General features: G+C 42.3%; 1 protein-coding gene across 2 annotated transcripts in view; it reads right to left on the bottom strand.

The window, feature by feature from the left end:
• Positions 1 to 22,575, bottom strand: part of snd1 (staphylococcal nuclease and tudor domain containing 1) — a 157,874-nt gene that overhangs the window by 130,535 nt on the left and 4,764 nt on the right. For both annotated transcript variants that reach the window (XM_046378943.1, XM_046378942.1), the window contains exons 5-11: positions 19,112 to 19,272; positions 17,769 to 17,860; positions 16,754 to 16,912; positions 16,545 to 16,651; positions 16,055 to 16,145; positions 11,124 to 11,228; positions 1,012 to 1,113 (exon numbers count right to left, since the gene is read on the bottom strand). In XM_046378943.1, coding sequence (XP_046234899.1) covers positions 1,012 to 1,113; positions 11,124 to 11,228; positions 16,055 to 16,145; positions 16,545 to 16,651; positions 16,754 to 16,912; positions 17,769 to 17,860; positions 19,112 to 19,272 — 817 coding nt within the window. The remainder of the gene's footprint in view (positions 1 to 1,011; positions 1,114 to 11,123; positions 11,229 to 16,054; positions 16,146 to 16,544; positions 16,652 to 16,753; positions 16,913 to 17,768; positions 17,861 to 19,111; positions 19,273 to 22,575) is intronic.

The raw sequence follows: 22,575 nt of genomic DNA, 5'->3' as shown, positions 1-22,575 counted from the left end.
GAAATAATGTTGGCAGTTTGATTGTTCACAAATGCGCCATTCTGACAGCGTGTTCCATCAGTCTGCACTCTCAACTGCATTTCCATGTAGATTTTCGCAACAAAGATTCCAATCTTTCCCATTGTGGTTCCCATTATAATGTGGCCCCTTTGTGTTAAGAGTTCGCTATTTGGAAAAACAAACAATCATTCAACTCTGGCAGTGGACAACAGCCCTGGGCGTGCCTCTGAGCAACAGCTGCCATTTCTCCCTGTGCCATTACCGCCGCTGGAGGCGGAGAAACTGCCACTGTACAGACAACAACAACAACGCAGGCATCATTTTACTGATTTACTGACGGACCCTGGTCTAAAAACAACTTAATGTGTGGGGAGAAACTTCATTTTGATATGAAAGAGAAAGTTTAAAACTGGACACAGCTGGCTGAAAATCAGTGCTCACTTGTAGTATTTAAGCTATTTCAAAACACAACGGCTGAAGTGTTTTTTCCCTCTCAGACTCATACAATCAACCTCACCTTAGAGAGCATCTATTCAACTTTAACAAAAAAATAAATAATAATAAATAAACACACAAAAGGCAGCTGTTCAAGCAGTGGTGTGTGTCTCAAGTGCTTCTAGCTCCGTGATGGCCTCTGCTGGGTCAGACGTGTGTAAATCATAGCAGCCCCTAAGGTGTACAAACCCAGTAGATCAATAGACACAAGAGGAGGGGAATCAACACCGTTTGTTTAAAGGGTGCGTTCAGGCCAATAACAAGCCTCAGGGCATCTACTGAGAGTGCTTGGTATTCAAACAGGGAGGATGAGAAATAGATGTCCAGCTTAGGGATTGTGTGTTTGGGTACCAATGAGTGGGAAAAGGGTGTTGGGAGCATATGGCATTGGGGAAAATTTAGTTTAGAGCTGTTGTTTAATTCATTAAATTGGGGGCAATCAAGTTAATTCACAAATTGGCACACACACACACAGAGCCAAAGAGTGACTGGGAGGCTTGTGTCACTGCGTCTCACCTTTTTACCAATGAGCTTCTTCCTCAGGAACTCGCGAGCCTCGAACATGTAGGGGATGTCGTAGAGCGGACGGAAACGTTTGTCTTTGTCCTTGTTTTTCTCCTGAAAAGAGATGGAGGGACGAGGGAGTAGAATTGGGGGAGAAGGGGTCAGGAAGAGGAAGGGGAGAGGGAAGAAATAGAAAGAGGAATGGGGAAGGACAATGTTATTCATGTTGCACTTTCAAAGCTGCACGGCTTAATGATTGTGCTGAAGATGAAGACCTCTAAGATACACTCATGCACACACACACACACACACACACACACACACAGTCAGCTTGTTTGTTCCCTCCTACTCCTACACTTCAGTCCTGCGCCAGGGAGGATCTGAACTCTGAACTCACTGTGGAGCATTTCTGTGTGAACATCAGCATGTGCACACACACCTTCCACAAACACAAACATCTCTCTTGCTGTCAATACTGACACATTGCACGAAAAAAACCCAAATAAATAAAATAATAATAATAACTAAGCACAGCATTACCAAGGACCCAAACACAAACAGCCAAGGCAAAGACACTTTGTGTTAAACACATGCACAAAAGGCGATCTGACACCATGTGTATACAGACGTAGCCACACATAGACTCACACAGCTGCACACAAAAAAACTTCCCTCAATATGTTCACCCACTCTCTGACAGGAGCAGGCCACAAATAGAACCTATTTGCATTTTCAAAAGGAGGCTGAGGTTTTGTGTTGCTCCCAGTGTGAAGAGACAAACACACACATACACACACACACAGTGACAGGTGCCGTTTTTGTAGGGGTGGGATAAAAAAAAATAATAACACAGCAAATGACAATGACGCAGTGGGAAAATAAACGACAGGCGCTAACAGGAGGAATAAGGCTATGAATGACAATACCAGTGTGCTCGCCACCCCTGCCCCTCCCACGCTCTTCTATGAACGCCATCATTATCTGTCATACAAACAGAAGTAACACTCTTCCAAATGAACTCACAGGGTTGGAATAATTCCTCATTTCCTCTTCTCTTCAATGGTTTTCATTCATTTTTAATGCCTCTCCAGTTGTCGGGAGCTGCCAGGTGTGGCACACAGCTGGGCAGATGGATGTGGAGGGAACACATGGGGAGCAAAAGACTGTGTGAGCACGCGTTTGCGTGTTCGTGCATGTGATTAGATCTCCATTAAGGTCTTTAAGGCACATCTTGCAGGGGACAAACACTAAGCAATATTTGAGAAGTGATCGTTTTTCTGTCCAAAATAATGTCAATATTTTTAGTAAGTCTCAACACAATTGCACAAAAGGCCTGTTGGACCGGACCTGGTAAAGGAGTTCTTAGAAACTGGCAAATCTACCTTGCCAACAGAGTTCCTTTAACCTTGGCAGAAATGTAATAACCTTTGGGTTTAATAGCTTTCCATCTTTCTTTTCTTACTCCCCTGCTCCCATCTCTCTCCACTTGCACTAGCAGAGTCAGCATAGCATGGAACCTCGGAGGTGAGTTAATCTCACACATGGCCAGTGGAAATCCCCTACCGCTCAAGCCAAGAGCTGATGTCCTCCATTTTGTGTCAGTTGAGGCTTATTGTCCAGGTCTTGCAGTCCAACCAAGTCAGTTGCAGTGGGATGATGGGGCCTTTTAGGAGCACTGCCAGCAAGGGATCGTCCATTTTGTACCTGAGCTGCAGATTTAGTTATACTTATCCCTCACTGCTGGGGGATGAGAATAACGTTTACTAAGCTGACACCTCTACGCTAAAATCCTTCTTTTGGAGCATATTTTTATAATGTCATACATTAAGACAATTTCAAGATACTGAATGATGGTGTGTTTACATCCGGCAGCATGTTAATGGCAGCACTCCATTTTGGAGGCCATTAGGAACATGGCAGACAAGGTCAAACCAACATGATAACTTCAACAGGGGAAAAGAAAAATAAGAAAAATCATTTCTAACTAATAAGCCGGAATGGAAGCCATGTCACTGAGGGCGATGAGTGTAAATGTCAGCACTCTATGCCAATTAGGCGCAAGGAGTCGAGACGCAGACAAGGAGGACAAAGGGTACTACTCCTCCATCTTTTGGAAAGTCTATGGGGAATCGAGCAAGACTGAGCCGAACACAGCAAGGTGAAAGAGTCAGAAAACAAGAAAATGAGACTGTGAGAACAGATGTTAGGACTAAAAACAGAGACTACCTATGTTTGAGCAGAAATCTAGGGATAAATGATGATAATTGTCAGCCCAATATTTCACAAAGGGTCTTGTAAGCTTTTGTGTTTCAACTACAAAAGGGGTCTACATCAGTTCTATTCAAAGGGTAGCAACAGTTAAGAGCAATTCTAACAGTGTGAAAATAAATATGCAAGCACCAATCAAACTTGCACAAGGCAGTTCCAACTTGATGAGCATGGGAAAAGGTAGACAATTATCTGACTACGAAGTCAACTTCAGCTTCAGTCCCCAGACACACATAAACATTACTATCATTAAATTACTGAGACAAGACAAACTGTGTGTACCATCCTTAAACTATTACGCAGTTGCAGGAAGGTTACACAAAAGAGGAGAGAGTCACTTTAATGTCTCAGTCGTGACCCAGTAACAACAGTTTTGCTCTCACTATCCTCGGGGGGAGTTCTGTTCTATTTGGGGTAAATTCCCTTCGTACCAAATTACTGGCTAGAGCTCAGGGAATCATCTTTGACTATTGCAGAGGCATGACGCTAGCTGGATTGTACAGTGTCGCAGGGCTGCAGGGGCTGAGCTGCAAATGTGTGTGTGGATGCTACAGCTGGAAGCATTTGCAGTTTCTGGAAGCTTGAGGGTTAAATCATGACTCAGGAGCACGTCATGCTTTCTGATGTGTGCCTGTGGTGTTTGGGGAAAGAGTACAGTATCAAAACCTTAGTTCTGCATATGCGTATGTCCCAGACAAAGCAGACATTTTTTTCGGATTCGTAAGCAGTGCACTGGTAGCCTTAGATGATCAACATTTACTATTCCACGACTAACAAAATTACTCATTTGTGCATGCATAAACATTAAATGGCAGAGGGCTGAGGTGGAGAGAGTGAGACGATGCGAGAGAGAAATAAAATGAAAGAACAGAGAGAAGGCATACACTTCCTTAAGCAAACTCATGTTCGACAAAAATTTAATATACCTAATAATAATAATAATCTTACATTCACACATAGTTGGTTGCTTGTCACAGCTACGTCAGCTCACACTCACAGCCTTATTGACCATACAACTAGAATACAAAAAAGTCATTACTTAACTGACTTGAACCAGTTCCAAAAAAGACTCAAGAGAGAACCTGGATTTGAGAATGAAATTAGCACCATAACAACAGTCACTCAATTTGTGATTAGTTGCCACCAGACTGGTGAAGGTAAATGTACTTTGATGGCTGTGAAAGGCTGCAGACCACATTTGATTGTGCAATCATTAATAAGGATGGCATGTAGGAAAATGTGAGTTAAAGCATGTGAGCTGTTTTGAATTTCTGGACCAGACAGACGGTCAGACTGGCCCTGCAGACAGACACACTGATGCAGTATTAGACTAACTGCAGCACTGCCTGCTAAAAAAAACCTCCAGTATTACTGAATACATTCAACTGTTGAAAGCACAGAGCACATTTACACAGCTTACACTTGAAAATGTTGAACACAGCACATCCATCTTATACACAAAGCCCCCTCATTTAGAAATGGCCTGTATGAAAAAAGAAAAAAATCCTGTTCAAATGTTATCAGCTGGTTTGTACCTTTGTTAGGTTTGAGAGTCGTAGGTGGCAGTAATGTTAAACGTACAGACACATTATCTTGTAATGAAATCCTCTGTATAACTTCCTCTCCTGTGCACTAACACAAACACACGTAAGCCAAGTCCTTGCTTATTCAACAGTGTCAGCCAAACAGTGCAGTGGGGCCAAAAATATTCATCCGCTACTGTAGAGGCATACTGGCTACCAAACTGCTTCGCCCAGCCAACAGTACACAAATGAATCACGAGGTGGGCGACCCTCCTCCCAAACTTGAGGTCAAAGCAAGTCATGCTGGGCTAGGGGCCTGCTGAGGAGCAAGCACATGGCCAGACATAAGATTTGGAGGAAGGGGACAGAAGTGAGGAGGGAAAGAGGGAGGAGAGGAAAGGAAAGAGGGAACAGAGAAAAATCAAAGAGGAGTGTAAGAAAAGAGAAGATGCAAATACAGCAGGGAGCAGATGGGTCCATGTGCTTAAAGCCTGGCTTTCAGGAAACTACACTAAACAAGGAGTATCAAAGCTCAAGAATCATCTTCTGACATTTGCATAATAAAAGGGGACTTAATTCTGTTGTGAAAAAAAAACGCACTAAAAATTACCACAAATAACTGACTGTATTATTACGCAAACTTGAGAACAAAAGTTCCATTAATACAATCACCAAGTCTCCTTCCAATTCAGTCTTTCACATGCTGTTACTTGTTTGTTAGCTGTCATATTCGTATCCATCTGTTGTTCTTTTGGTCCCATGAGTTTTGGGTTTGTTTTTTTTGGTGGTGTCAATTGAGTGACAGCATGGGTGATGTCACTTTCTTTATCTGATTTCATTCTATGTGCAGCACCTTCTTTTTCACTACAGCTGATAATTAGCTGACTCTATAACAGCATTACAACACATTTTCTATTTCCATATTCTACCACTTTTTTAGACCTTGATGACTTGACTGCAGTTGTAGATGTGTCACAGATTTCATTATCATGTACAGTCAGTAGCAAGAAAACCATACTACTGTACAGTAGTAATTCAAAATAACAACATGTGAAACAATGGTAGCAGTTCAACAACAAAACATCTGTAATTAGTTTGTGACAAGCCTTCCAGACTGCTGTACTTCGCATAGTTAAGAAGCTACGGTATATCTGCCCACATACTTTGACAGACTTTTCAGGCCTGTGCAGAGACTGCCGTATTTACAGAAATGCTAATCAACGTGCAGTGTTCCGGTATAAAAATAAACCTAATAATGTGAAAGAAAAAATAAGAAGGAGAGAGAAAAAAAGAGAGAGGCAGACGGTTTACGGGAGGCAGCAGCAGACGGGACAGAGAAAGCGGTACTGTGAGACTAAATTATCTCCGAAATCAACACACATGCACAGATGAAGGTGGACTGTGGAGAGGTTAGACAAGTAGGAAGGGTTGTATGGAGTAGCGTGAGTATTAGCCATAGTCATTGTGCTGCCTTATATAAGGACAGTGAGTTTGACATCTCTGTGTGCTCCATCAGCACCATCCTTAACCCTACTTAAACCACATAGGCATGGAGATACATTACTATGCATGAGGAGACACACACACAAACACTCAAAACTTGATGCATGTGCATCGTCAAAGCAGATACACACACATCCAAATGCACTGAGTGTGAGCAAGTGAGTGAGTGGGTGTAACAGTGAGTCACTGAGTAGCATAGACATCTCTCCCCGCTCATGTTTTACGCTGGGCTTGTCCTCATGCACACGAGAAAGAAAACGGAGAGCAAAATAAAAAAAAAAAAAAGGGAGGGGGGGGAGGCAGAGAGAGAAAAGCTGACTCCAACTCCCAAGCTCAAAATAACTCACATCTGAAGATGACAGCAGTAACACTGGGGAGGAGTGGAACCAAAATGAGAGAAAAGGAGAGGAGTGAGGAAATTTGTGTCCTTTGTTTTACTGCAGCCAGACACCATTGGTCCACCAATATGTCAGTCTAAGAACAATTACTATAGTCATGATAGGGGAAGCATGTGTGTCGTGTTTGGATAAAGCAACCAGAGGAGATGGACAGAGGAGAAAAGGGACTTGGCAGGTACAGTCACAGTTCATCAATGCACTAGTACATGGTCTTGCTACCCTGTAACAGCACCCACACCCAAATGCACCCACATGCAGACATAAATGGCGTTGGTTGCAGAACGGACGGTCAAACAGTGCACAGACACATCCCGACACAGTGATAATAATGACAAGTGGCACAAGAAAATCTGTAGAGACCTCTAGAGAAAATGCTACATACACAAACATTTACAGACATCTGTCACTATACCAAGAGTTTGTTTTCCCTGGAGATTTCCTGGGAGATTCACAGGCAGGCCTGAATGCTAACACGCACATACCTGGAGTGCCTCTATATACACACACACACACAACACATGTCTGTATAATCCATGTTTGTGCATATGCTGATGCCAATTTCCAAGATGTTTTGAGACATAGGCTAATGCAGCTTAACCAAGCATGCCTGTGTGTGTGCGTGTCTGTGCGCGCTCGCGTGTGTAAGCTGTGCTGCAAACCGTGACGATGTCTTTGTGCCTGTCTGTTGCACTGTAAGCAAGAAGCCAGCTCACTCGTGACAGTGTTAGCCAACATGATGTCAGTGTGCGTAGAGCTTCTGGCTGAGAGGTACCTGCTGTGACCTCTTACTCGCTTGACCTGAAGGCAGGGATCACTCCTGCTGCTTACAACCTCACAAAAATCCAGCTTTTCATTTGTGGTTGATATTATTACATGCATGCTTCTTACAATAAGTTAAATTATCCTTAACTGATTCATTCATCTTAAGAATCAGGAGCAGTGGTCTGTGAGTGTGTGGCCCACAGGGCACTGAACCCAGGCCCAGCCACTGCACTGTCCACACAATGTCATACCTTTTATGGAAAAAATAAAATAAAATCCACAGCTGTTGTCTAGGCTTCCTCTTTTTTCCTTTTTTTTTTTTTTTTAACAAACAATTTGCTTTCACAATAGTTCATGCATCAGTTATGAAAGATTACAATGTCCACAATGGCTCCCGATAACATAATGTAAACTACCACATTTGCATCTGTAAATCTGCATAATCTGCATGCGAGTGCAGACAGGGCATGAAATTAAGTTCCCCTGCTTGCCAAAAGGTAACAGCTCACTTGCCTGCAGCTGTGTAAAACAAAAACAAAATGTAATGATTTTCAAACCAGTTGTCTACTGACAACGGTTTTATGATGTGCCCATGTAGTTAAATCCTTAATACACAATCATGTGTGAATGACTGAGCCCCTTTCATACCCAATCACGATATTATCACCTGTCAGCAATCAGTCTGTTTACCCGCAATATGCTCCTGGTGTTTCTTTGAGCATTCCACAACTTTCCCAGGCTTTTGCTGTCCTTTGTCACATTCTGTTTCATTTATGTTGTACACAGCATCCCAGATTCGTTGAGACTGGAGTTGTCATTTAGTCATCAGACACAAGCCCAGCTGGCAAATGAGACTGAACGCACAATTCTCAAATCCATGCAAGATGTTAAAATATTAATAAAATAAAGTAAAATAAAATATTTAGTTAAGATATGAAGAGAAATTTCAGTGCTTCTCTGTCAGATGCTTTTATTTTACCTTACAGTCCAAGGGCTCATCACAAGTCTGCATTGCTGCCATAGCGACAACACTCGAAGCTGAGCCAACAGCATTGCAGACAAGAAGCAAGGCAGCTCTTTAGCTCACAGACAGAAATAACTAGCTAACAAATAAAACCATCACCAGCACCATGAACAACCCTTATGAAAACCCAAAGCGCAGCAGCAGTTTTCATGTAACGCCACCTGCAAAACGAAACAACTGCCCTGCAGAAGCCACAGACGCCTACAGGAAGCACTGGCTATGACATGACTCTGATCAGTCAGTCAGATCACTGCAGTTTTAAGACATACAGAAGACATTTTTTCTTTGACTTGTTCATGCAATGCAAGACAATGCATGTCATTTGCACAAGCAAATAAACTCTGCTACAATCCTCCCATTACTGCAGACTGCATATGTGATGGGACAATGCACTGACTGTGCATGCAGAGGATTGTAGTTTTACTGAATTTCCAACATTGCCAAACTTATCTGTCTTTGGAAATATTCTGGAAAATTTCCATCAATTTACTGCAACCTTAATCCAGAGTAATACAAACCCCCCCACCCCCACTAGCCCTGTGAGCTGGTATTCAGACAGACTAATTTTGATAAATATGCGAGTGTTTACATGAAAAATCAGACACAAAACCACACAAGAGCGATTAAATATGCATGAAGTGCAAGAAATAGCAATACAGCACTGTGCCAACACAACTAATACAATACACACAAACACATCTCACATCTGGGTTCACTCTCTCAGGCTCCCCGAAACATACGACAGTGTAATGAAGCACAAAACACATACTGTTGAAGCATCTGGTGCAGGCAAAGACAGAGCAACAGACAGAACACAGACGGACACTGAAACACAGGACGAGATGGACAAATAAAGAGTCGGGAGGCAAGAGGGGAAAATTAAAAATGAACATAAAGGAGGAAAGGAAGCAGTGAAGTAAGACAGCAGCTCAAGCTATGTAGTGCAAAGAACAAGAGAAAGGGCAGACAGACAAAATGGAGAGCTGTTTTTGCCCACAAGCTTGTTACAAACCCAGAGAGCTAAGGAGAATAAACACACACGAAGGGCAACGGTGCAGGTCAACAACCTGACCACAGCGTGCATACCCGGAGGGAAAGGACGGCAGGAGAAAGTCACTGTGGAGGGGGAGGGAGAGGAGGACAGAACAGAAGAAAGGAGGGATGCAGAGAGAGAGAGAGAGAGAGAGAGAGAGAGAGAGAGAGAGAGGGAGACAGAGGCAGAGACAGAGAGAGAGAGATAGATACAAAGCAGTCTCTTAATGATGTGAGGCACTAACAACATCGGGGAAGATAGAGGGAGAAGAACAACAAGAAGGCATGGATGGAGGGAGAGGCTGGAGAATAAAAGCTCAAGAAGAATAAAGAAGAAAAGATAGAAAAGAGTAAACCATAAAATGAACAGGCTGAAAGAAGGAATCAGTTAAAAAAAAACAAACAAAAAAAACAATCAAAACAGAAAAAATAAAGGGCTGTTGCAGACATTCTGCAATGTGACAATTTACAACTGTGTCCTACAAACACAACACCCTCTCGGCCTCATACCTCTTTGAACAGGGAAATATGAGGCATGACTTGCTCATAAATGGATACTGCAGTAAACAATGTGCAGACTCCAGAAATGGTTGTCAAACAGCCTCAGACATGTTCAACAAAAGGGAGAGAAGGGTTTGATTGGAAATATAGAAATCTCTCCAACAAAAAGAAAAACAATCACAACTGTTTTGACACTAAAACTTTCTAATTAACGGGAGTGACATTTTCAGACATCATGAGCCTGTTATTTACAAAATGATAGCAATTCAAAGGACTCAGCCACAGAGGGTAAGAGAGAAATTAAAATTTGATCACTCACTTTTTGAAAAAATAAATACATGGTGTTGGAATAAAAGCTTCTGAAATGAAGCACGTTTCAATTGCACAATGATGAAAAGGTCTTCACTTAAACCATTAAATTACTTGATGATCAGAGCCAGGAGGGTGAGGAGCTGAGTGATGCGGAGAAAATGATCCACGCAGTTGATTTACTTCAGATGCTGCCTGTCGTGTGGATAAATGTATGTCTCCACTGACTGGGTATAAACATGCAATATGTGTAGGTTTATGTTTTCACGGTCTTAGAGTGAGTCTGAAGAAAACAGGCGAGTGTTGAGGGGAAAGACAAAAAAAAAAAAATAAAATAAAAAATCGATCTGCCTCACTCTGCAGTGCTGCAACTACTGGGTGTGTGCAAGTGTCTCACTGTGTTTGCATGTGCCCCAACTGCAGGGGCGCCACCAAGTGGACACATTTATTCCCACGGTCATCTAGAGAGAGATGAGTCTAACGTGTAAGGGAGGAAAAGAGGACACCCAAGAGACAAAGACAGAGATGGACAAAAGTTCAGGAATATGTGGAAAGAGAGTGAGAGAGAAATGGCTTGTGTTTAACCTCAAACAAAAACAAACCAGTGTTGTCATGACATCCAAGGCAGCAATGACACGGGACGTCTCTGTGGAGCTTCTGATTAATTGGCTGGCCATGCAAAACCACAAGCTCTCCCACATGTAAACACATTCAGTCATCTATTCACACTCAAGTGACCACTCACTGCAATGTTGTGTACACACAAGCATACAAGCACACAAACACAGGCAGGTGTGTTCATACCTCTCCCTCAATTCTGGGAGGCCGAATGCTTGACAGGTGAATGGTCTTGTATTCTCCGGAGTTCAGCTTAACCACCATGGCATCAGCGTTGACCACCTGCATCACCTGGAGGGACAGAGGAAGGGAGGAGAGGCATTCGGTTAAACAAATGCAGAAAGGACAAAGATTTGCTGGGTGATTATAATGCACCAAAACCAAGACAAGAAACTCAATTTGAAACTAAGTTACGGTTTAAATCCTTGAGGGAAAAACAAAATGACAACCCTGCAGGACGGAGGAGCGTTGGAGCAAAAGGCCAGTGTTGCCTTTTGGTTAGTAAGCAGACAGACCGAAAGAAAGATGGGAAGTGAAGGGGCAGGTAAAGGATAAATGGAGAGGAAGAGATCTATTCAAAGGCGGAAGGAGAGTGACAGTGCAGATCGTGTGCTGTCACGAGTGGAAGGCACCAAGAAAGAGTGATCCTTGAGTGACTGAGTAAGTAAGCAAGCAAAGTCGTCCCAGCAGGCCGGCAAGGTTTGGAGGACAGAGCGAGGACATTGTGCTGTCTGGGGGATTGGCATCAGGAGGGGGAGGGAGGAAAAGAAAGACAGAGTGCAACAGAAAGAGCTTTAAAAACACAAACATCCTGTTAAAGATAGACTGCAAGAGGCATTACACAGTGCTCTCTCCAACAACTGGCTGGCAGCACTTTGTTCCGGAGACCTTTACAAGTGTAACTACAGACACAGACTAATTTATGTTTGGCATTTAAATGTTATTTCTGCGTAACAAAGGTAACAATCACAACTTATAACAGGTACTATGCGACTGTTCAAGGCTACGGCTGTTAAACTGCAGTTCACAAGAGTAGTAGTCTAGTGTATGAGTACAGCAATGAAGGAGCCCACTGACAAAAGTGGATTTGGGATGTAAACAAATCTTAAAGGAATTTAGAGTTATCTCATATTATGAAAAATAATGTTGTGGAATACATCTTTAACTCATTGACACAGACACAGTGCCCTTCTATAAGCCTGTGCATTCCCGAGCAAGAAGACAGATTGGGGGTATAATGTGACTGAGACAGAGGAGGCATCCAAACCCAGAGCCTCTAAGGAGGCCGTTTGCAAGAGACAGCGAAATCAATCGCCCTACACATGTTGCCACCCACACGTGCATTAAATGGCCTCATCATCATTCAAACTGTGCTTCATATGTAGGCTGTGCTCAAGCTCAAGTCCTTAAAAGTGAGAGATGCAGGTCTGAGCCATGTTTCAAGCACAATTCACCGGACCATGTGGGTGTTTGTGTGGCTGATTTTGTGGTAGAAAAACAAAAACAACCAAAAAAATAAATAAATAAATCCTTTGGCACTGTTAACTTTGAGTTGAACACTTCTGATAGCGTGTACGACAGACTTGCATCCAGGTGTAGTGGGCTCTTTGGGACATTCATATTTCCGTGAAAACAAGTCAGGCATTGCATTTGCCACCAGAGAGCAGAAATTAGACCAGCCCACATGCTAAATAGGCTGCCCACACCAGCAGCCAAAATACATCATATACTAATCACTGAGCTGAGTGGGAGAGATAGAGACATGGGGAGCAGGAGGGAGAGAGACAGAGAAGGGGAGACGAGTAATGAGTGGGTGCGAGGGGAGGGGGGCATGAATGCACACCGCAACATACACAAGTGCACACACACCAGCCTACACGAATTCACACTGTAACAAGGTCATTTTGTGGCCTGCCCAAGTAACTAAAGTGCAAGAGAGAGAATGTGGCAGGAGCAGAAGAAAATGGCTCAGCATTTACTGGCTAATTATCAGTCGGGGGAGGCGAGACGAGAGAGGCCGAGGAGGACAGATCAACACACAGCAATACAGCGGAACGGAAAGATGGAGCGAGCCAGGGTGTAATCTCTGTAAATATCGCAAAAGGAGAGACGGAGGAAAAAGATGGGGAGTAGATGGGAAAATACAAAAAGTCTCTGCAAAGTAGCTGCCATGAGGGTAGAGCGTGCAGGCAGAGAAGACAAATAGGCGGGCAGCATGACTCACTGGTCTAATCTGATGCCTAAGAGGTGGGGATCTACTGCCACCCTCTGTCCATGGCCGATACGACATCTGCAGTGGCCAGGATCGGTCAATGCAAAAGTCAGATCTTGGCTGCTGTCAGGGACTGCGTTGGTTGTCAGGCGCATCCATTAGGTTTGTTTTAACCACAGGGCCAAGCAAGGGCTTAGCCAGAACTTGCTCATTACTCATGTCAGATCATCTCTCTCAAACGCAAAACTTATGGCAGTGTTTCCGCCCTGCTGCCAGCAGAGATGATCTGTCACCCAAATTACAGGGTTTCAAAGAAACGAGAGGTGTTTTGCAACGCCACAAGAAACACCTTCAGCCTGTATGTTGCCACTCGGTGCTGGTTCAAAAAAAAGAGAAAGGTTGCTGATGAGTATGTAAGACTTTGTGAGGATATTATCCTGGAGCAGGTACCAGCAATCTAGGGAGACTTTTTGACCTAATCGCTTGACTGATTTTAACTGGGGCACGAACAAATATACCCTGTTCTCATCATCTTCCCATCTTCTTCTTAAAGAAGCTGTTTGACCTTGTAAGCATTCTGTCTAACTTGTTTTAACTGGGGCATATAATAGAGGCATTTACATCATTTTAACCATCTTACATGCATTTTTCCTCCCATATTCTCATGGATTTCGTCAACCGAAAGAAACTTACGCAGTGTTCCTGACAAGTCAGTGAGGAGGGGCTGGTGAAGAGGTTTACACCACGTCACCTTTTATCAGTCACCTTGCAGGTCAGTGGTTACCCAGGGGAGAGGAGGGGAAAAGAGAGGAAAGGAGGGGAGAGGAAGACTATTGGGACGTGGCCTACATCCACTTCTCGGGTCCCAGAAGAGGTGGGAGGAGAGAGGCGAGACAGTCAAAAAGGAAGATGCGTCAGCAAGATTGACTTGTGGGGATTGGGCCCGCTCTGCTCTCTCCACTCCATCCATCACTCAGATAATAAGAAGTGAAAAGTGGAGTGGACGAGAAGAGGGGAGGAGTGTATGATGATGGGATTGATGGATAGATGTGTCCCTGGGAGAGTCGGTGCATTGCAGTATTAGGTGCTGACAAATGTCACAAGTACGGAGGGGCAATGACAGGCCTGAGTAACCTTAGACGCTTCAATACATACTGAGTTTTAAAACGGCTCGAGCAGATGCAGGGTCAGCATGATGTTTCCCATCACAACTGTCTGTTATGCAGTCAGGAGGTCTTAATGTTGTTTCAGAACCCTTTACACTTTGTTCAACAACTTTTCAAGAAATTTTAGATCACAGTTATGCATTAGAAAAGGGCTCTATTTTAACAACATTAAAGGGGATAATTCGGAGATGCCTAATGCACAAGACTCTGTGTCTCAGAAGCTGCTGATGACTTTCTTTTCTCTAAACAGACTAACACAGCAGTGTCCGAAATGGAGGAAGCATTTTCGGGGGGAATGAGTCCTACAGAGATCAAAAAGTGCACCAAGGTTTAGCAGCAGTCAAAAAAATGTGTAAGGAGAGAGGACACACATAGTCCCAGGGATCCTGATTAGGTTGTCTTTTTATTTTCGGACTTTCTCTTTTCATGTCCTTTCATCCTTCCTCCCTTAGACTCTTTTTTCCCTCTCCACACAAACTCACTTTCAATTTCTTCTTCAACCCTCTACCTCCCTTTCTTGCCATCTTTCTGCTTTTTTTTTTCTCCATACACCCTCCTGTGCACATCACCAAACATTCCCTGACCCCCTCCCACAGCCCACATCCAACCCTCTTTCATTGGGGTGGGCTCAGACAGATCTGAGAGCAGCTCACACTGATAATATAAATGTTTTATCCTTTCTCTAGCCTATTCCCTCTGACTCAGGAAAAAAATACATACATTCACACAGTTTCTTCTTTATGGGTGGTGCAGTTTATCAAATTCATTCTGTAAGCAAATTGTCAAAGCAGCACCTTTATGTAACCCAAAGGCTAGCCAAGAATTTTTCATGGTCTTAAAAGTTCAGGGTCTGAAGGGAGACAACACAGACGACGGACAAACTTTTAAGGCATTAAACTTTTTTTCCCCCCTCCATTCCTGGAGAAAAATAAATCAAGTGAAGGGAAGACTGGGGTGCAAATCATCATAAAATTCACACAGAGGGGACCAGATTTAAAGTTGATGTTTTAAGGCTAGAGTTGCTTGACTAAGTTAAAGCTACAACTTGGACACTGTTATATGTCATCTCAGAGTAAGACAGTATTACCAAAATGTATTGAGGAGTCCCATCTCACTTGATTTAAACTAATGTCTTCTGACAACTGGGAGGGAGTGCACTCCCCTTGTGTTTGATATTAAGGACACTCCCCCCTCCCTCACCCCTGAGGCTCTGGCCAATAACCTCCAAAGCTAATATGTCTGGCTCTTGGCTTTTGGGGGTCGTTCTCTGCTGCTGCTACAGCATACGCCAGCGATTTGGCCCTAATTTGACTGGGGAGCGCTTCAAGGTCGCTGCTAAGTATTCCTCCTCGTACCTTTAGCAAAGGGATTTTTTTTTTCACTTTTATTCAGTGACACTGTGTGTGTGTGTGAGTGCGTATGTGAGGGGGAGGGAGGCAAATGTGAAAATAAGGGGTGTCGTGAGGATAAAATTCTTTAGAAGGCTCAAAGTCACTCAGCTTTTGCTGCAATACTGGCAGAAAACTGGAAATACCGCAGTAGACATCCAGTTGTGGAAGCAAGGAAAATGACCAGCCTCAATCTTAACACTGAAGCCAAGTCTCATTTATGGTGGATAATGTCTGCATACTATGATGTAGTTCTATATCTTACTCCTGTTTTTTGTCTGTTATATAAAAGATAAGTGAGGTGCCTTCACCATTAGGACACAGCTCCTAAAAGCCTCTTCAGGACCTTACCTTGGCCACAAACTGCCTGTCCTTCTGGTCCAAGTTGGCTGTGGGTGCCACGTAGTCCTTCCAGATACGGACCTTGCGCTCTTTAGCAGATCTGGTCAAAAACAAAACCACATCATCACCACTATCATTAGTGGTGGTCCTTAGCCAGATGTTAAGACAAAAAGGGCTTAAACTATAAAAACTCATTAAAGTGAGAAAATTCCAACATAATGAAACTGCAGTCAGTGCTGCAATGATTCTAGAGAATGAATATCACCGAAGCAGAACAGAGATTGCTCATCTCAAATAATGGTTATATAATTTTGTATATAATGTATATATGCCTTTTTTTAATCAAATCAGTGATTTCCACATACAAATACATTGCAAATTGGGCTTCCAATCTTTTTTCCGTCCACTGAGCGACAGTTGGATTTAATAATAGTTAATAATGTTTTGAAAAACATCGAACCAAAAGTTGTGGTTTCTGTTTGTGTCTGCAGCTGCTTACCGTTCAGCAGCTCTGAGCTTCTCAGCTCCCTGGGTGTAGACAGCCATGGACCAATCCACACAGCGGGCAAAGCCTTCCTTCAGCAGGAGTTCTGTTATGTTGCCATTCTGACAATAAGGAAGAAAGACGGCAGACAAGAACAATCATTGAGACATAAAGTCTGAATTTTTAACAACACTCCCACCACTTGGATACTCCTGTGTCTTTACCGGGTGAAGGATGGTTCCCAGTATGACCTGGTTGGGACAGCTCTCCAGGATGATCTGAACGTCCCTCTGCAGAAGACGGGATTCGGTGAAGAATTTGGCCTCTGCTGCAAATGACTCTGGTGTCTCTGTACCATCTGCTTCCCGTTTGAATGTGGGACACTGGCAAGAAGGAAAACGCACATTTACACTATAATGTCAACTGAGGTATTTTTGCAAGGATTGAGAAATGTGATAAAATGTGTCCAACAGCCACTGCAAGAGACGCACACATTTTATCTAGTGCAATTCCCAGCAGTCAACCAGTGCCCCTCGGAGGGTTTTTTTGTGCACACATTCTTTTGATATAATCTATTTTTTTTCCGTGTACTGCTGTTATCCACTTTTAACCGATGTCACCTTGCTGTATATGCTATCTGTATTCTCCTTGGAGTGTGGCAAAACACCAGACAGATATAAACACAACAAGCGCGATGAGCAGACAGGCCTTTGAACAACGAGACAAAGAACACCTTGAAATGGATGTAATATCTTCAAGTAGGAGATGAAACAGATTAGTTATCTTGAGTGGCCCATTGGCAAAGCTGGGATTGGTGAAAGAGATTGATGGGGAAATTTAGTGGAGCGGATATGACACTGGAAGAACAAACACAGACGTAAAGGAGAGACAAAAATGAGAACTCACTCTTTTAATGTTTTTATGTGCATGTGCGCACACACACACACACACACACACAAACAGAGGTGTATACTCATAACAAGACCGGACCGCTTGTCTCATTGAAAATACTATATTAGTAGTTTTTGTCATAGTAAAACGAAGAAAGACAGGAGTGGGGTGGAAACTGTCAAATCACAGGTATTTCTATCCACATGTGCTTGGCCAGTATTGCATTTATTAAATTGCTAACCCCTTATTGTTAGTGTACTGCAATAGTATGTTGGTCATAACATATAAATGATCTCAGTAGTTTACATTTCACCACATCGGTAAATGCAGCGGGTGAGTGGTGGTTACCTTAATTCCAGACAGCATGACAGTGACCAGGTAGTAGTCAGGGAGGAGCAAGGCACGAACAACGCTGCCGTCACGCACATGCTCAATGATGGCTGGAGGGGAGGAATGAGGAGAACAGAATGTAAGTGTGTTTAAGGGAGAGGAGAGAGTCCAATTACGATGACCATTCAGACACCAAGCTCTTGGTTTAGACTTCAGTTTTTGCAGGCTGGACTATGAAGTGCTAAATTTCATATCGGAAGATGCACAGGCAGGATGGAATAATTGGGGAACTGTCTGTCTTTCTGTCTGTAATGAATTTCAAGTTTTCACAACAGAAATTCCGAATCCATTACCTCTGCTGTCAGCGTGTGAAATGTGTTTGATACTAGTTACAGCTTAAACCCTCTTTGAGTGTTGGACTATTGCCATCAACAACCTGACAGTCAGGTGCAAGTACTGCATTTAACCATATTTTGCCAAAACTAAATGCTGGGAACATACTGAATCTATGGCCAGATGGTGAAGAAGTGCATTAAAAAAAACCTTTTTTACAGCTACATTTCACCTCTGCAGATGCACTCGATGCTCCACAGATAGATTTTTGGATGTTATTTTAAAGTTTTGACTGTGCTACATGCAACATTTCTGCACTTGAGACAAGGTCAACATATTTGGAAAGATTTTAAGGTATTAAATTGTATTTTTCTCCAAAATTATGTCACTCATGACTCAAGTTGTTCCTGACCTCTAAGGTATTTCAAGAAATTGGACAGGATGTGAGCCACCTGTGAAAGGTATGTCACATCTAAATGGTAGTCTGATGCAAGTTCTCTCAGTCCCTATATGCTCTATTCTGTGCATAACTTGCATGCGTGCATACGTGTGTGTGGTTTTCAACTACAAGGAACTCATTTAAAAAGGGTTCTGTCTCGATTGCTGCCCCCAACTTTATAACAGCCCTGACTGTCTCCCATGAATGGAGAAAATGAGAAATAAAAGAATGAAATGTCTTTCTCCTGTTCATTTTCCCATTCAATTAAAGGGCAGTGAAATGAGCTGAGCACTGTTAATGGCAGTCACCTGGAAATAAATTGAGTGCCCCATTACAGTACAGACAGACTGGAGGAATGAGCTGGTAGTGTGTGCCACTAAGTGCCCTGTAGGTGATATTTAGCATGAAATAACTTCAACCAAAACATCTGATTTCTGACACGGCTGGTGAACGTGGTTTTCATGGGGGAAAAAAAGAGCCTTATGTAATATTGTAATTTTTATATGTCATTTGTCTTTGTTTTCTAGACCAAGCTTCTCTGTATAAGACTCTGTTTAGGATGTTTGTATGCCCTCCCCAAACTCCTTACCGTTGATTGGCTTCTGGTGCAGGGAATCAACAAAGTTGCGAGGATTCTCGATGGTGTACTTAATGTCGCGGATGGTGTGCATGCCGCCACCCTCACTCCACAAGCCCTTCTTGGAAGCCTTAGCCTGGTCCTCAAATTCACAGAGTCTGGCCTGCTCTGGACTGCTCGCAAACACAAGGGAATGAAAAGATTAGAACAGTACAATTAAAACCCACAAAACACACTTTTTTAAAAAGAGACTAAAAAAAAAAAACAATCAATAAGTTTCTTACTGAATACATGCTGAACAGAAGTTAGCTGTAGAGCCTTCTTACAACACAACGGTTTGAATTCAATACATTTGAGTGTTTTACTGCTCATTTTCAACCAATGCATGTAACAAAAGCAGTAAATATATCTCCATCTCCTTTAGAAGAACTGAACACTTTTGAAGATGGGTAGTTCAGTTCAGATTTAATTTCAACAGCCTGAAATTAAAAAATTAGTATAACTGCAAGAAATTAAAAAAATATAAAAAAAAAACAAGATGAAATCTCCAGCACATTTTATTAAATTAACTTCAATGAATTAGTTAAGTAGCAAGAAACTAACACTGAAAATTTCACGGGTGGTTCTTTAACAGCTTTGAAAATCAAAAATGCTGTTGGAGAACAGCGCTGCGCTTAACCTAAGCAGGTTACAAAAACATCTGTAAAGATCAGAGGGTCTGTCGAAGGCCATAAAACACCTTGGACAACCTGCCTGAAAAATATATTTATCATACATGATAACACTTCTAGTTCAACGTGTTAATTGGTTACAATTAGTTTCACCAGTCAGAAAAGGAAAGTTGCCATATTTAATGAGCAGAAGGTTTTTGATTGTAGTTGTACTCTTTGTTAACTTTAACAAGTTCTAATTGCTTTTGCCCAGGATGTTGAATCACCTTGCCTTGCCTTATCCCAATAGGCAGATATTACCATTACAAGAACTACAATTACTTGTGGCCAAGGCGAAAAGGTCTTTAACTGCTATCATGTTACAATTCATCAAATTAAACCAACAGTTGCTGAACAAAACTGTCACCGGTTATTAACTTAAACACATCCAAACAAGCGCTCATTAAAAGAATAGGACTGTATAAGTGAGGGTCTGGTGAGGCTCCAGCTTTGTTAAATTAAGTGCTGCATAAAGTGCTGTTCCTGACAAACTGCACTGCTGTTTCAGTGGCAACCCTCTGAAAACCAGATTATAACTGCTTAAAAAAATGTACTCGAACATTGCGTGAATAAACAATAACTGTGTTTGACGGCTCCTTCAAAAGCAACCACGCAGCTGGCTACTAACGCCACAATTAATTCCATGCTGTCTCTCTAAATTGTGTAGCCTAATGCTTTTTGAGGGCCCTTGTACAACTCTAATTATTCATTACTTCAAATGGCCAACAGGCTTTTGTCTTTTAAGAAGTGAAGGCGCCCGATTGATAAGGGAGTAGCAATGGCGACTAGAGCTTGGAGCGGCAACAAAGTGGGTCTCAATTAAAATGCCACACACATAAACACACATGTAGCCTGTTGTCCAGCTGTGTGTTCCTAATTGGGCTTTTGGACTTGTTCCCGCAAGCTGCCATTTACTCTTTTTCCTCCCGGCTTTACACTGATGTAACTACCGACTTCAAAATTGAATTGAAACAGTTTCTTGCTTACTGAGCAACAATCACGCAACTTTCTGTAAGAAGTCAATTGTGTTTAAGCTACTTAGAATTTAAGCGCTAAACAGGAACAGAAAGCTACAAAGACAGAGTGGGGGGAAAAACTAACAATACAATCGAGGAGAGCAGACATTGTAAAGCCACAGGAATAAATGGAAAGCAGCTCACAAGCAGAGATTGGTAAAGATACAGAAATAACTTCATGTGTGGAGGCAGATGATAGTGAACTTATCCACATCTCCCAACAGACCGTTTTCTTTTTAGGTCAGCAACTCCTTCGAACCAACACGCTGGTTCAAATCAAAACAGACATTGATGGGACAGAAAGTGCAATGCTGAGCAAGGCTACCAGAGAAACAAAGAGCCGAGGAGGAAAAAAAAATAAAAAATTCAATTCCCTTATATTTGAACATGCCGTAGGCCTTATCTTTCATCTCCATATGGCTCCCCAGTACAACCAAAAATACTTTAAACGGATACAAAACGTTGAACCTTAGCAAGCCATTTTTGTTGTCTTTGCATAGTTAGAAGAGGATGTACGAGGTCATGTTTCCCCATGGACTTAACAGGAAGGGGTTTACCTGTAGTGTAAGCAATGCCCAAATGAGTTTATGCCCCTCAACCAGCACTCAATTGGGACTCCAGGTTAAAAGGAGCAATGACTGTGATTATAAGGCACAGTCAACCCCTTTCTTACTTCTGCTCCGGTTGGTGGGCATTATATAAGCCAATGTGTCAAACTCTCTGTCTGTGCATTTAATTTTTTCCAAAGGTAAGGTGTAAAGCCGTGATATCTGACCAATTCTCAGGCTTCAGTCACCTCAGCAAAAGGATACAGCATTTTTAAAGAAAAGCAGTCTGACTGAGCGACAGACACTGAGACGCAAGACTGAGCAGAAAAGATTGATGACTCCGTCTGTAACTCAGTCAAATGATAAAGCCTCCAACAGCAAACAAAAAAAATCTCATCTGAGATTTAAATAAATATAAATCTGAGACTGACAGCTGTAATATGAAGGAAAAGGTTGGAGGAAAACACAATAAATCACAGAGCAAATTTTTTTGACAGAAATTGGAAAAGGCTGACCATTTACATAAATCAAGATGCCAAGCAAGTAAACTAACCATTTAAATATGGAATGGCTGGAAGTAAAATTTTAGATACATGTCTTGAGTATCTCATCACACGCATTTGTTCTGTGTTATGCTGTTTTTGTGCTACTGCTACGTGTTGCTGGTTGCAGATCTGAAAATTAATACTAAAATAATCCCACACTAGAAGTTATCTGGAATCATTCCTCTGTCGTAATGTGCCACTCAAAAGTGGGTCAGTACCACAACACAAAACGCCCTTCAAGTGCAAAAACCAAGACTGTTACATATATATTTAGCTGAAATTACGATAAATATCAAATTACAAATGATGGAAGTATTATGGCTGGATTACCTAAAATGATAAATATAAATAGACGCTGACATCTGCATCCAAGCATTTTCAAAGGTCAAATACATAAATTGACAAGAAGGAGCATTCAACTGAACACAGATTTGTGAGAGACAGAAAGACAAAGACAGACAGACAGACAGACAGCGTGATTTTTCTTGGTCGAATAAACCAGTGAAAACCAGGTCCCAGCCTGCTCTGGTGCACTACTGAGCACTGGCCCTTGAATCTGTAAGCTGTTTTCCCGAGCAGCAGTTGTCTTCTGAACACATTTTACTGCACTATCCAAAGCCATCATCATTATAACAATCCCCATAATTATGATCATAT

The sequence above is a fragment of the Scatophagus argus genome, chromosome 22 (assembly GCF_020382885.2).
Source record: "Scatophagus argus isolate fScaArg1 chromosome 22, fScaArg1.pri, whole genome shotgun sequence".
Lineage (NCBI taxonomy): Eukaryota > Metazoa > Chordata > Actinopteri > Scatophagidae > Scatophagus > Scatophagus argus.
Note: the sequence above shows the minus strand (reverse complement) of the source record. Positions and strands in the feature narration are given on the sequence as shown.